This window comes from Podarcis tiliguerta, assembly GCF_965153285.1.
Source record: "Podarcis tiliguerta genome assembly, chromosome: 6".
Classification (NCBI taxonomy): Eukaryota; Metazoa; Chordata; class Lepidosauria; order Squamata; family Lacertidae; genus Podarcis; species Podarcis tiliguerta.
This window is the reverse complement of record NC_139539.1, coordinates 16,700,546-16,716,399: the sequence shown is the minus strand read 5'-3', so window position 1 is coordinate 16,716,399 and position 15,854 is coordinate 16,700,546. Positions and strand designations below refer to the sequence as shown.

The window sequence follows — 15,854 nt, the reverse complement described above, 5'->3', positions numbered from 1 at the left end:
CTACTACTACAAATAGATCAACACTTGAGGAATTTAAGTTTGCAATTAGTATATAGGTTGCCTCCTTTCTTTTCCAAAACTGAATAGAAGCAATGCAACTAAGTCAAAGCAGGCCAATGGAATGGTCTTCCATTATTCCTTCTTGCACAGCATGGCTGGCTGCTGCTTTGGAAGGAGCCCTGAATAGGGCTGTGTCTGAAGAACTGCCAAGTCCAAGACCATACCCACTCCATATTTAAAGTGCCATTATGTCACTTTCACACTCATGGCTTCCCCCCACCCCCCAAAAAATCCTGGGAAGTGTGGTTTGTAAAGGGTGCTGGGAGTTGTCAGGAGACCCCCTTCACAGAGCTACAATTCCCAGCAACCTTAACAAACTACAGTTCCCAGGATTTTTGCGGGGGGGAGCCATGAGTGTCAAAAGTGGTATAAGAGTTCTTCAAATGTGTTGTGTGGATGAGGCACGTGTCTATTTTTAAAGACAAATAACCCTGAGAAATAAGAACAGGAAGGGCCTTGGAGTTGGCCTTCAGCTGTTATCACCTGGGCAGCAGACTGAGCAGGCACACAGCACACCTGGCCACAGTCTTTCCCACTATTGTATTTCTGTTTGAATTTTAGTAATGGCTTCTAATTCTGCACCTGTACATTAGCAACTGCTAATTTTAGGCAAGTCTGCTTTCTCTTTTTTTTTGGGTGATGCATTTCCACATTTTTGTGTAACTTGCCACCCTACCAATGGGGGAAAAAAGAATTTATCAGCTGGAGGAAATTACCCAGAAGAATTTTTTTCCACTGGGCAACTTCCGTGAAAATAGTACATAGTCATGTAACTACTTGCAACAAAACCTAAACTGATTTCCAGGAAAGGCATCATAGTGAAAGTCTCTCTGTTGTAATTTTTCAAAAACGGTGTGGCAAAACCCATAAACAAAGAAAGGCTGGTATTTCCTGCCTCCACAGATAGGACTTCCTTTCCCCACTCCCTCTCGTCTCTCCCCCCTTTACTTTTATCGGGATCAAAGGATTTGGCAACATCACATTGTAACCTAAATAGTCTTTCCAAGGCCTTAGCAGTAACATTGAAGCAGCTGGAGATTCCTATAGCTACAGAGGCTGCAGCTAATAGGTTTGTTCTTGGCTACAGTTCATGGTTAAGAAGGAAAGAGCTTAACCACGATCCCCGCTTTGGACGACACACTAACCTTGGCTTAGCTAGTGAGCTAAAAGGACCAGGAAGGAGTAAAGTGGATGAGAGCACGTTTGCGAAGTCCCACTAAGCCATAGTTTGGTCTACCATGAGGTGCAAACCACAGACTGCTTTATTGCAGAGTGAGAAACTGACTGCTTTTCTTGCTAGAAAAACAAGGGACTATGTGTTTTTCATTTCAGAGAACAAGCCCAGCTGCCCCCAACTTTACTCAGAGAGACAGACGTAAATACCAACCAATGGGACTGCGATTTGGTCATCAACCATGTTTTAGGTTAGCCTCCCCTTTTCCCTTGCTTTTCAGTTTAAAGCACCTTATTCATGGCACTTAAAGCATTAAGTAACCTGCCCATCTCTATATTTATTCCATTAAATGTACGTTCACCCCTTGGTTTTTGTAAGATAATAAAAAAGTTGCAAAGGCACTCTGGGGGTGGAGGTGGTAGGAGTGGTTCTAAAATGGGGGTGGGGGGTTGGCATGGGCCATTCTAACAAACTGCATCAGCCTGTTTCATCCAAGTCAGCTAGTAAACTCCATATATTGGATTCTTGCAATGGGGGGCACTCCTTGGGATTACCAGCAAAGGGGGTCCAAGCCAGTTGGTTCCACAGGGGTGGACCCACAGAAGCCAGCCAAGGATAGAGTGGCCACATAAAAGGTAAAGGTAAAGGGACCCCTGACCATTGGGTCCAGTCGTGACTGACTCTGGGGTTGCGGTGCTCATCTCGCTTTATTGGCTGAGGGAGCCGGCGTACAGCTTCCGGGTCATGTGGCCAGCATGACTAAGCCTCTTCTGGCGAACCAGAGTAGTGCATGGAAACGCCTTTTACCTTCCCGCCGGAGCGGTACCTATTTATCTACAGTGGTACCTCGGGTTACATACGCTTCAGGTTACATATGCTTCAGGTTACAGACACCGCTAACCCAGAAATAGTACGTCGGGTTAAGAACTTTGCTTCAGGATGAGAACAGAAATTGTGCTCCGGCGGCATGGCGGCAGCGGGAGGCCCCATTAGCTAAAGTGGTGCTTCAGGTTAAGAACAGTTTCAGGTTAAGAACATACCTCCGGAACGAATTAAGTACTTAACCCGAGGTACCACTGTACTTGCACTTTGACGTGCTTTCGAACTGCTAGGTTGGCAGGAGCAGGGACCGAGCAACGGGAGCTCACCCCGTCACGGGGATTCGAACCGCTGACCTTCTGATCGGCAAGTCCTAGGCTCTGTGGTTTAATGCACAGCGCCACCCGCGACCACATAAGCATCACCATAACAAGTAGGAAATGCATTCTCCAACAAAGAAAAGGAAAAGAAGATACTGGTTTGCATAAAATCTATGTGTGTTAATATGTTTGTCTAGATTATAACTAATTGCCATGATTTAAGCAGAAAACAGAGTACATTGCAATATAGCACAGTGGTTCTTGGCATGGCAGGAGAGAATGGCAAGAGTCGCAGGAAGATTCAAGGACAATCAGAGAAACATTTAAACGTTTCGGTATAGCATAGTATCGTATCAGTATATTTATTTGCAGGATATGGATAGATATTCAAGAGCACTGGCTATTCTTCTACAGTTTTCCACGACTTATTGTAGTGAATGGGGATTTTCTACTATGACAAATACAAAAGATCAGAAAAGGCTTCTTTGTGTTGGTGAGGAGATGGGAGTTTGTTCTCAAATTAAACCTAATATAAACGAGGGGACTCAGCAAAAGCCAACTCACCTCTCTTTGAGTTTGTATACATATTTAAGGGACATATGTAAGAGGCTCGTTTATAATTATATTTTGGAAATGATTCATGTTCTTATGTAGCTGCATTGTTATATACTTTCTGGATGTCTCATGATCATATTATAAAGCAGTTGTGTTCTATATTATAAATCAAACACTGATGAGAATTGTTTCTTTTTGTTTTCTAATATATTTCCAATGTATTTCTTACCAATAAAAAAATTTCAGGGTGACGCAAGCAAATTTTTATTCTGAAAGTATGGCCCAGAGAAAAAAGTTTGAGAACCACTACTACAGCTGGTGAAACTAATCAGGTGACCTGTGTGCTGCTTATCTGGGGTCTAAGGACTCACTGCTGATAGGGCTCCTTCAGCGCTCTTGTTTTATGGTTCTTTGCCTCTGCTACAAATTGGCCAAAAAGAAAGGAAGAAGAAAAGGTTGTGTACTGGCTTTTGTAGCAAACGGACCAAAAAGAGAAGTTGCATTGAGCTTGTTTCTGGAAGGGAAACTATCTGACGAAGACACAATGAGTGCATTTCCACAGCGTTCTTGGATGTTTTCTGGAAAAGAGAGAGAAAAAGAGCTATTATTGATGAAGGTCTCCAGAAATTAGAGCAAGGCCCCCTCTACTGGTCATGGAAGGTTAAAACTCAGGAAGGGAGTCTGTGTGGGGGGAAAGCAGGAAGAAACTGGAGGGTGGAAGTGATGTGAATCAATTGTTGAAGGATCTTTGTTAATGAAACCGGGCAAAACCTGGCAACTTCTAATCGCAGTATTAGTGAGGACTATTGTTAGCAGGCCTTGTGCTAACGCCTCTCTCTTTCTCTCTGTTTAAAGATAGTGAGACAGAAGTTACTAGAAAAATGGAACTGAGATATCGTCCAAGTTGCTTTCTTTTCCTCCGCACAAAGCAGAACGTCTTTACAGTTTTGGCAGCTCACTCTGAAACCTATTTAAATGGAAACACTAAGCACCAGCTGGTTTACAATGCCCTTGTCAGCCACTCCTTGAGCCAAAACAATGAGAGAGAGAGGCGTGTACAATTGATGTATTATAGTTTAAAGTTCATAGAGCAGGAGTAGGGTTTTTTTTTTAATCAAAGGAAAGAGGAGAAAATGTGCTTTGTCGCAAGACATTGTGAGATAGTCATGGGCGGCCCATGCATATTTTATGGATGCTGGCTCTTATATATCAGGATCCATGACTGTAATGAGGAGGAAAAGGCTATTATGGGCAGAGTTTTATAACACTTTGGTTGGGCTAATAATTGTTTCCCCCTAATGTGAAGTTAAGACATTTTTCTTATGAGCAACATGACTATCTTTCCTTTTTGTGTTTATCTTTCTGTGTCATGAAGACATAATTGTATGTCTGGAAAAGTTTTCAGAAATCTGCATCTGCAAAAGAAAAAGGATCTCTGCAAGCAGCAGAAAGCAACAGTGTATTCCCCAAAATTTCACCGATATATTTTATTTGTTTATAAGAGTATACAAAAGATTCAAGTTGCTGCACAATAAAATCATTAAATACCACAAGCTTCTAAAAAAATCATGAAATTATCAAATCATAAAATACAGAAAAAAAGATCAATATGGAATCAGGCCAATGCTTGGTGAAACAAATACATTTTCAGCAAGTGGTGAAATATCAGGATTGTAGGTAGATTTCCATAGGATCAGTGCTCCAAATTTTGTTGTTGTTCTGTTTATTTTTACCCCACCTTTTCCCCTGTTGGGACTCCAAATTACTGGTGTCATTGTGCTAAAAGGACGTAAATGAATATGACATAACTGGGATCGTCAGGAAGGCTTCTCCAGATGGTTTCAGTGCTTTGGCTTTGGGACGCAGGTGGTGCTGTGGTCTAAACCACTGAGTCTCTTGGGCTTGCCAACTGTAAGGACAGCGGGTCGAAACCCCATGACAGGGTAAGTTCCCGTTGCTCTGTCCCAGCTTCTGCCAACCTAGCAGTTCGAAAGCACACTAGTGTAAGTAGATAAATAGGTGCTGCTGCAGCGGGAAGGTAAACGGCGTTTCCGTGCACTCTGGCATTCATCACAGTGTTCTGTTGCACCAGAAGCGGTTTAGTCATGCTGGCCTCATAACCTGGAAAGCTGTCTGCGGCCTGGAAAGCTGTCTGTGGACAAACGTCAGCTCCCTCAGCCTGAGAAATGAGATGAGCACCGCACTCCATAGTCGCCTTTGACTGGACTTAACCATCAGGGGTCCTTTACCTTTATCTTTTTTAGTGCTTTGGCCAGTATGCAAGCAGCACGTGCATAAGATGAAATTAAGGATATTGTTGTATACTTGTGGCACACCTGTTCTCACACTAAGCATCACCCCCCCCATCCCATACATGCTGAATATCAATCATTGCTTCAGTAAGTAAATAATGTTTATATCTCATTATTCCACATTTGTAGTCTGGCTGGCTTACATAAACAATACATTAAATATAATCATAAAAAATATAATTAAACACAATGGAGTGAAAATACAATTGAAACCTCTTATCCACCTACTGTGTGCTGAATTAATTTCCTCTGCAACAGCCTGCCCTGCTTTGATTTAAAGTCAAAAGGGGTGCTTGCTCTTCTGGGCAGAAATTTACTAGGGAAATATAATTTATGTTACCAACAGTGTGCAATATACCACACTGGAGAAAAGGATCTCAGGTGGCCAGTGCTTTGGGGGGGGGTGTAAAAAAAGAGGTGCCAGTACTCATATATTAATAAGAGGGTGGGGGGCACAACATGGTTGTTCTGGAAATAAAGAGGTGCTGGCACTCTGCGATGGTAAGTACGGGGGGGGGGGGGGACACTTGCAGGTAGCAGTTGATGGGAAAATCCTCTTTCTTCCGGAGATCTTGGAAAGAAACCATCTAGGATAGATGGACCAATTGCCTGATCCTGCAGGCGAACGGAATGGAGTATTCTTAAAGAAGGATTGGCTAGCTGGCTGGCTGAAAGACAGAGGAGGGAGCACTCGCTCAGTGTCTGATCTAATTGCCATCATATCCCACTTGCTCACTGGAAGGACAGATCCTGAAGCTGAGGCTCCAATACTTTGTCCACCTCATGAGAAGAGAAGACTCCCTGGAAAAGACCCTGATGTTGGGAAAGATGGAGGGCACAAGGAGAAGGGGACGTCAGAGGATGAGATGGTTAGACAGTGTTCTCGAAGCTACTGACGCAGTTTGACCAAACTGCGGGAAGCAGTGGAAGACAGGAGTGCTTGGCGTGCTCTGGTCCATGGCGTCAGGAAGAGTTGGACACGACCAAACGGCTAAACAACAACAACCCACTTGTGGACTTCTGCCATCTGGTGGCCAGGGCAGGAAACAGGATTCCGGGTGGGCATCTTATGTTCACCATAAACAATATCGCTTCATCTCTTTATTGTTGTTGTCATTAAGACAGAGCAAAGATGTGGTATCAGAGAGCATCTACTTTGCGGGCTGAAGGCAGTGAGAAGGGGAAGGCCATGTTTTTTGCTCTATGGTTAGTCATCAGTTCTGTTCAAGCAGGAGCCCAGAGCTTTCCTTCCCGTATTCCAAAAAACGTTTCTACTTTGCTACACTGGTTCTCAGTGGAATTAGAGGTTCGCTGGGGTTTTTGCTTTTGTCTTCCTGCAAGACTGGTATTATACATCATTGAGATCCATTTTAAGGTCGAGAGCTGGAAACCCAATCAAATACCATACAGAAATATTGAGAGGGACAACTGTTTGGAGTAAGCTACATGTAATTGGAACACCCACTTTCTTGCGAATCAAAATCTGGGTGAGCCAGAAATGTAAGTTCCAGTGAAAAATGCATCCTGAGTCATCTGGGAAAAGGTTTGTGTTAGAATTTTAACAGAAACAGGAAGTACAGAAGAGAACATTTATTCTTGTGTCCTTTTCTATTCATTTCCAACACAATTGAAGGCAAACAAATCAGCTAATTAAGCTGAAGTATTTGGATTTATAGCAGTTAGCAAACCAATCCTGTGTCATGGTATATCTCTTTTAGGGATGGGGTAGACATTTGGTTCAGTCCGCATTGAAAGGCAGACCTTCCTAATTCTCATTTACTAAAACAAGGCACAAACCAATATGCAACTATCCTTCAAGATTTGCACTTCACCAGATTTTACAGTGCAGTTTTCCAGCCAAATTATGCGTACAAGATGCACATATTTGGGGAAAGTATGGATAAAAATGTATATGTGTTAGTGAAAATTACTTACAAGAATGCACTCTGTTGGGGAAAATCTCTTGCAAAATTGCACCTATTAGGCAAGATGGCATACAAAAATGTGTATTTTAGGGGAAATTTGCACTAAAAGGGTGATTAATTTTCATGAAACCTTAAAAAAAGAAATTGCAAACTGATGTAGAAATGTGGACAACAGAATTTATTATTGGAATAATGAGAAATGGAGAGAAACCAGTTTTTCCATCCCTAATCTTTGCAGCAGGGACGCGGGTGGTGCTGTGGGTTAAACCACAGAGCCTAGGACTTGCCGTTCAGAAGGTCGGCGGTTCGAATCCCCGTGACGGGGTGACCTCCTGTTACTTGGCCCGTGCTCCTGCCAACCTAGCAGTTCGAAAGCACATCAAAAGTGCAAGTAGATAAATAGGTACCGCTCCGGCCGGAAGGTAAACGGTGTTTCCGTGCGCTGCTCTGGTTCTCCAGAAGCGGCTTAGTCATGCTGGCCACATGACCCGGAAGCTGTACGCTGGCTCCCTCAGCCAATAAAGCAAGATGAGCGCCGCAACCCCAGAGTCAGTCATGACTGTACCTAATGGTCAGGGGTCCCTTTACCTTTACCTTTAATCTTTGCAACAGGGCCCAAGTATCACTGCAATGCTGGCAGGAGTGCCATCTAAGGAGGGCAGAGGAGCCAAGGGCCCCCCAAATTTTCAAGGAGGGGCGATTTGCTGATATGTCATGTGAACACCGTGCATGTGACACATCGTGTAGCATGCACGAGTGACATGAACACAGCCTGAATGTATCTTGTATCTCAATCAAACTTTCCACTATTTTCTGTCTTGTGCAGCCCTTTTTCAGGTTGGTCTGCATCTCTACTCCTTTCCCTCTTTAAATTTGCTTTATGTCATGATAGCCAAAGCTCCTTTTGATTTTCTTCCTTCTGTCTTCCCTCCCACCATTTCCTGGACAGCATTCTCTGCCTTACCTGAAAGATCTCCTCTCAAATTCTTTCCAATCTACTTTTCCTTTCTAATCATCTTACTTTGTACAAAAGCCTCAGCTTCCCTTTCGGCAAAGGCCCATATAGTCCGGTATTCTTTTTCTCACAGTGGTCAACAAGATGCCCATGGGAAGCCTGCAAGCAGGACATAATAAATAATAATAATATTTTTTTATTTATATCCCACCCTCCCCAGCCGAAGCCGGGCTCAGGGCGGCTAACAACAATAAAATAATACAACATTCTAAAATCATTTCATTAAAAAATTACTTCAAATCAAATTGATGGCAACCATTGGGCTAGAGTTCTGTGAAGATTGCCAAAGGAGGGAGTCAGGCCGTGCCCTGGCCAAAGGCATGGCAGAACAACTCTGTCTTGCAGGCCCTGCGGAAAGATGTCAAGTCCCGCAGGGCCCTAGTCTCTTGTGACAGACCGTTCCACCAGATCGGAGCCACAGCCGAAAAAGCCCTGGCTCTGGTTGAGGCCAGCCTAACCTCTCTGTGGCCTGGGACCTTCAAATTTTTTTTGTTTGAAGACCTTAAGTTCCTCTGTGGGACATACCAGGAAAGGCAGTCCTGTAGGTACGGGGGTCCTAGGCCGTATAGGGCTTTAAAGGTTAAAACCAGCACCTTAAACCTGATCCTGTACTCCACCGGGAGCCAGTGCAGCTGGTATAGCACCGGATGAATGTGATCTCGCAGCGAAGATCCCGTAAGGAGTCTCACTGAAGCATTCTGCACCCGCTGGAGTTTCTGGGTCAGTCTCAAGGGCAGCCCCACGTAGAGCGAGTTACAATAATCCAGTCTGGAGGTGACCGTTGCGTGGATCACAGTGGCTAGGTCAGGGTGAGAGAGGTAAGGAGCCAACTGCTTAGCTTGGCGGAGATGGAGAAATGCCGCCTTTGTTGTAGCTGCAATCTGCACCTCTGGACATGAATGCACCAGTGCTCTCCCTACTTGTGAATCCCAACAACTGGTATTCACCCGGGAGGCATACAACTTCCCACAGTGGCGGCAGCGCATAACCATTCTAACTAGTAGCTGCTGAAAGCCCTGTCCTCCTTGAATTTGTCTAATCTTTTAAAGCAATGCAAATTGGCGGCCTTTTCTACCTCTTGCGAGAGCCAATTCTGAATTGTTCATGCAATCCCTTCCTCCTTCTTAGGACAGATGTTCGCAGTCACGCTTCTCTAAGCAGTCTCCTTGATATAAAAGTTACTTTGCATCCATGTATCTGTGCTTAAGTTCACGAACTAACCTAATAAAACTGAAGATATCCTTCAGAAACATCACAGAGGTCACAGGGAGAGCCAGGAGCATTTTATTTCATTGTTATGGAAAACTGAATTCCCCCACTCCACTGGCCTGACTGATGTTCTGTGGTGCGACAAATTGTGTAGCACTATAAAGCGAGGCTCAGATTTCAGCTGCGCTCAAGCACATCTGGAGCTGAAGATGCACTAGGTGGGAAAAAAAACTGCCCTGCAATTGCTCCAGTGTGTGGAAGAGATGAAGGGTGAAAGGAAAGCACACATGTCTTCTTTCAAGTGCTGTAGAAATTGCTTGGGAGTTGTTTCCCAATTCACTTAATGCTTGTTAATTGCTGTTCACAAAGTCAGATGATTCTTGCTTTAAAGGGAACCACATCAACTACAGTTAGTGCAGGAGAAGAAAGGCAGGATACAAGTGAAATGAAATGACCCAACACACTTCTCAACTCCCCCTGCAAAAAGCAAAACAAAAAACCCTCCAGAAAGCAGAGAACATGGTCATTCCTCTCCCCATGCGAGACATACTTTTGGTATTAAAATTATTTTGCTATCAATTGTGTGCTACCGGGCTAGGTTTGAAGTTCTTGTAGTGGCTGATACTAGCCCTGGTCGTCTCACCTCAAAAAGAATATTGTAGAGTTGGGAAAAGTTCAGAAAAGGTAAGCCAAAATGATAAAAGGGGGTAGAGTGATTCCCCCAAGAGGAAAGGTTATAGCAGGCACGTCAAACAGGTAGATCACTGGATGTCTCTGGTAGATCACTGGTTATTTTAAATAATATTGTATAATCTTCTTCCATCAACTCCATATCAGATTTAAAATAACTGTGACCATGAATGATGACTTTCAGTTGAAACACTAAAAATGCAAATGAGTTCTCTTCAGGAATGTTTATTGAATCAGAAGAAAATCAAAATATACAACTATTTAGAATTCAGGTGCTAGTTTATATTATTAGTCTTGTTCTTCCTTGCTTTTACAATAACACACATATCTGAATTTTCCATGAACACTATTAAACTTGCATCTCATATGATCTTTTTGAAGCAGGCAAAATTTTGTTCAGTCTTATAATCTGGTATAGTTTTCATTTAAGGAATTAAGTTTAGTTACAGGCATAAACTAAAAAACGTTTCTGTAAAACTGAAGTGTTTTTCTTTAATGATAAGAAAAAAATTAATAACAAAAGTAAATACATCCTTTGAGTTAGTGATATAAAGGGCTCCATTGTGCTGCATTTTTGTTAATACTTTAATCACTTTATTTTCAAAAGCTAATTTCCCCCCATTTTATTACATCAAGGAAGAAAATAGATGAGAATGAGTTAGAAGTCCTGTACATTTCAGCCTTTTCAATATTAATAACTTGAAAATCAATTTGAAGCACACTCTTAAAAGTTGAGTTATATGACTTTGGCACTTATAACCACAAACTTTTTTAAAAAAAAATCTTGTCAATGTTCAATTTATCAAATGATGATTTTAAAAGCTTTATACTTATTCTTCCACCCTCCACATAATTTTGCCACAGAAACAGAATCCTTCTTATCACCTCCATCTAACTATAATTATTTTAAACAGGACCCTTATTACGCTGTGCAACCCAATGCAATGTTTACTGTTCAATAAATCTTACTTCTGAGTAATTGTATTTTGTTTAGAATTGCAGGCTTAGAATGTTTTCTTACTTTGTTTGTTAGAATAATCATTCCATCTTCCACATTACCCTATGCAGACATAATACTTAACTGTGGTTTACTTTCTTAACCATGGTTAAGCACTGCATCTGATTAATTAGATGATCATTAAGAGTTGCCTGGAAAATAGGGTGGGAAACTATGGACTGAAGTGTGTTTGCAAACCATAGTTTGCATTAGCTGTGGTTATGTAATGCATCTGTAATGACCAAACCACGGTTAAGGCAACAAGTTCTCCCTATATACATTGGACAATTGTTTCAGGCTTCATAAGCCACAGGTGATGAAACCACAAATTTATGAAGCTGAGAATGATTAACTGAACTGAACTATTCTCTGCTTATAGAGCATAACTAGGAAAACTAGATCTTTTCACTGCAAAGGATAGAACCAGGGTTAGCAACAAATGCTAACCATGCCCATTATATCTGCACCAGGTTACAGAGAGGTGTAAGAAGACTGCCTCCTCTTAAAAGGCTGTCTATCTCACCTGACCGTACATCTACAAAACTCCCAACTGAAACTGATTTTGATTCCTAGAGTAGCCACAGGCAATCGAAAGGAACAACAGCATAGTGAGAGAACTCATACTTTGCAATATTGTAGGTGACAGATTCAATCTCACATATTGGGATGGGAAAGACCTGAGATCTTAGAGGGCTATGACCATTTAGAGGAGGCAATGCTGAATGGTCTCACACAGTATAAGATAACTTCCCCATGTTCAGAGATAGGCAAGTGGGAAGATATGAATCTTCAGGTTGCAGTTTTGCTGGCTAACGCAAACTTTGTGCTTTGAACACCATCTTCCTGACCAACTCAGTCTGCACTATTCTCCACACTTATGACAAGGAAGGATTCTACACCACTTGATTGCAACACTGCTGCGTGTTCACTGTTATGCTAATCAGTCCAGATTAAAATGGTATGATGTGCTGTAAAGATTGTTAACAAGTAGACATCTGCACATAGGTACACATAGGTACACATACAAGTAGACCTTATCTGCATAGGTACACATGCAGGGAAGGCTTGGAATACAGGCTTGGGATAAGGCACGGTTAAGGCTGTGATCAGCCCGCAAACCAGGAAAACACAATGTAAGGGAAAAAGCAATGAAGATACAAATTATGAATATGCTAACTGGGTACACTAAATTTGGAAGCTCTAATTAAGTGCCCAACATGTTTATTGCAGCTGGGGGTAATAAGAGACTCTCATAATTTTGCTTTCCCCTTGCAGGGGATGTGAAGTGGATCAATCTGCTGGGCTCAGCCCTGGCCAAAGGCATGCACATTAAGATCTGGTCATCAGAGACGTATGTCTTTGCTCAGTGAGGCTGCCCAGAGACAGAGCATGGGGGGGGGGGGCCTTGCCATAAGATGGCATGACAGGGCCAGAGGTGGGAGCAGAAGTCTCCATTTCAGGTCGAAACCAAGCATTACTTTAATGCTCTAATTAGCAACCACATCTTGTTTTGAAAAAATCAAGACCAGGCACGTGCTTGCCCCGCCTCCCCAATTTTCATAGGGACTGCAGCATGAAGGTAAGGGAACCTTAACAATTCTCTTCCCAGATGCAATCCTGACAAAAAATGCCCTCCACTAACAGCAATTAGCTTTGACAGAGTGGGAGAAGATGCTCCCTTTGGTTAATTTTAATCAGCATCGTAGCTGGGGAGGAGGGATAAACCTCCCCTCCCCACATGCCCCTGGTATTCAATTTTAAAATGCACACATACACAGATGTGGTTGATAATAGAGCTATTAAAGTAACATCTGGCTTTGCCCTAAGAATGGTGAGCTTTTATGCGGTGAGGATTTTTATGTTGGTGGCCATAGTCAATATCGCTCTCCCTACCCCTTGGACTGACACGACTCTCTATTCTTTTCCTTTCCCATTAACCTTCCCAGCAGCTGAGCTCTCCTCAACTCTAAGAGTTTCTCCATTGCTTTTCTGTGTCCTTTAAGTTAGCCTATTTGAAGAAAACTTGCTGAAGAAATCCAGAATGTACGCCAGTCTTTGCTTGAGCCTAGCACAGCTATTGTTTGGCAACAACCATATGAAGCAAGGGGGTGGAAGGGAAGAAAAATGAACCAAAGCAAGTCTCCTTTTTTACACTGCATGGGTGAGGGGAAATGATGGCGGAGATCCAACGATCTGTCATTTGGTTCGGTGTATTCATTACTTGGGTTTCACAAAAGGCACAATTGATACTGGATCTGTTTGTACTTCGGCATCGGACATCCGTTTGGGGCTCTGTTGACGGGGGAAAAAACAGAGAGAGAGAGATGTAAAGATATTGATGAAGATGCTAAATAGCTGATTATGTTGGAGCGTCACATAGGCGTTTTCCACTTACATTCTTACTAAGCTTGTAGCCCATGTTATACAGACAGTGAAATAGGCTGTGTGTAAATTTTCACTTAAAAACAATTCTGCACAATACTGAGTAAAACAAAAACAGTATCAAAAGAAAACCTGTAATATGTCCATAACCAGTAAGTTATGGGGAGGAGCCCCATAGTACACCTAGACTACTGGAAATCTTATTCAGCACCTCTTGAGTCAGAGACTGTTTGCATGCTTGCAACTTAAGGTTGGTAAGCAAAAGGACTAGAAACTTGGGTTTTTTTAAGAAAAGAAAGACAAGGTTATGCACCCAGTGATCCCATTTTGCACCTTCTCTGTGCTTGTGCAGAATCACAGAAAACATACAGTCCTGGCTGTAGCATCTGAAAGCTCATGTCTCAGGAAAGTTTATTTTGCATTTAATGTCATTCATAAGATAACCTTCATGTGGTTTGAATTATTCATGCAGAAAGCCAGTATCTTGTGGGGCCTTATGTGATCTGGTGGGCAAGAAGAGCTTAGACCAGTGTAGAATTGCGAGTTCTAACATATTAAAGGTTTGGACCCTACGTACATATATTGTTTTAAAAAAAAAATCACCATTAGCGTTCACATGTATAAGGAAGGCTCAAATAAATGGTGTTCTTAGCAGTTGCCCCAAGAAGTTCCAGGCATCTCTGCTTATGCCTTTAGCTTTCCTTATAGCAAGCAGTAGGAAGAGATGAACGTATGTATTGCTGTTGTTAATTTAGTGCCCCCTGCTAAATGATTAGCAATTGGAAAAAAATAAAGCACAAACTGTCCTGCCCAAAGGCTCACAATCTAGAAGACATGACACAGATATGAACAGGAGATGGGAAAGGGTAAGAAGTGGGATTGATCAAGCAGAAGAAAAGATGTAAAACAGGCAGTCAGGTTCACAGTCCAAGATTCACAGGAAATGTATGATGGTGGCGGCTGTTGAATCAGCCTTTTTACCCCGTGTTTCTCTTTTCAGTACTGGACTAAGTGCCACCCCACTTCTGTTGCCACCGGACAAGGTTACGGGACCACCAGGGGTGGAAGGAGAAAGGAGTAGTAGGGAGAAATTTACCTTACTTGCATTTTAATGCAATTTTAGTGCAAAAATATCTAATTTTTATGTCCCCAAACAATGCATGAACCATAACACAATTATCCATCAAAATCCAGACTTTTCTGAATTTTGCAATTCAGTTCTCCAACCAAAAATTGTTTACAAAAATGTATAAAAAGGGGAATGTGTACTAAAATGCAGAAACAGCATGCAGCAATGCATCATAGTAGGAAAATTGTTTGCAAAAATGTGTATATACGGCAAAATCGCACACGAAAGTGTATAGATCAGGAGAAAAACCAGATTATTTTTTTTTTGCAGAGGACTTAAAAAAAGAAAAAGTTGAAAACTGCTATGGAAACATGGAGAACTGGATATAAGTTTGGAAAAATGAGAAACGAAAATTGAGAGATTTGTCCATGCCTAAGCAGAAGGCTCCTTGCCCAGCCCCTCTCAAATTTAGCACCGGCCCTGCTCTTTACCAAATGCATTACAACCCCAATTGACAAATTGTGGCATACAAGTGAACTCCTGGGAACAGATTCGGAGGCTAAGACCCAACATGCTTATACACAAAAGCTTCCCATAATGGTGGCTACACCAGGTTTGCTAAAGAAAAATGAAAGGTAACGTACAAGGCCCTTAAAAAACCCTCCGAATGACTGTCTCTTCTCTATCCTCTTCACGGCGTTTTCCTTCGCAGCTTCCCCTCCGTTCTGAAGGGAGTCTGTCTCGGCTGTTTGTTGCTCTGTGGAGTCTGGCTGGTCTTTGGCTTCCTGTTTGTTTCCTTGCTGGTTCTCTGTTGAACTCTCTTGGCTCCTCTCAGCCACAGGTTCTCTGTTCTCAGCCTGGGTCAAGGGCCTGTCTTTGAAGTCCAGTGTCTAAAGCAGTTTCAAACAGCAGTTATTTTTTAAGGAAAGAAAGAAAGAAAGAAATGCATTTGGCAGGAGGCCCCCCAGTTTATTTAAAATTAAAGCTACCTCGCCTCCAATGCACATGCAACCCAAATGGTGGAAAATCTATTTGCTGCAATCGTATGCACACTTAATGAGGAAATAAGAGCCATGGTAGGGCTTACTTCTCCCTGCACATGCATAGGATCGGGCTGCACATCATAATACTAGTCTGTTCAGCCTGCCACCCTCCTCCCCTCTCTCTCACACACAAGTTGCGCTTTTTACAGTTCTGGGACTACTCTCATGGAGGAAAATGCACTAGTGGCTTTCTGCAAAGCATTTCTTTTTACACATGTCTGTTGTTTTTCTATTTCTCCATGCATAATAAAAAATTGAGGAAAGGCCTTTAAGTTAGGGCCATG

At 42.4% G+C, this 15,854-nt stretch overlaps 1 protein-coding gene across 5 annotated transcripts in view; it reads right to left on the bottom strand.

Annotated features, from left to right (window-relative positions):
• Window positions 1–10,288: 10,288 nt before the first annotated feature.
• BCAS1 (brain enriched myelin associated protein 1) overlaps window positions 10,289–15,854 on the bottom strand; it is a 53,508-nt gene continuing 47,942 nt past the window's right edge. For 4 of the 5 annotated variants that reach the window (XM_083446902.1, XM_083446903.1, XM_083446905.1 and 1 more), the window contains 2 exons: window positions 15,172–15,417; window positions 10,289–13,368 (listed from right to left, as the gene is read on the bottom strand). In XM_083446902.1, coding sequence (XP_083303028.1) covers window positions 13,294–13,368; window positions 15,172–15,417 — 321 coding nt within the window. In that variant the 3' untranslated portion in view covers window positions 10,289–13,293. The remainder of the gene's footprint in view (window positions 13,369–15,171; window positions 15,418–15,854) is intronic. The other variant, XM_083446908.1, reaches the window with a different exon arrangement.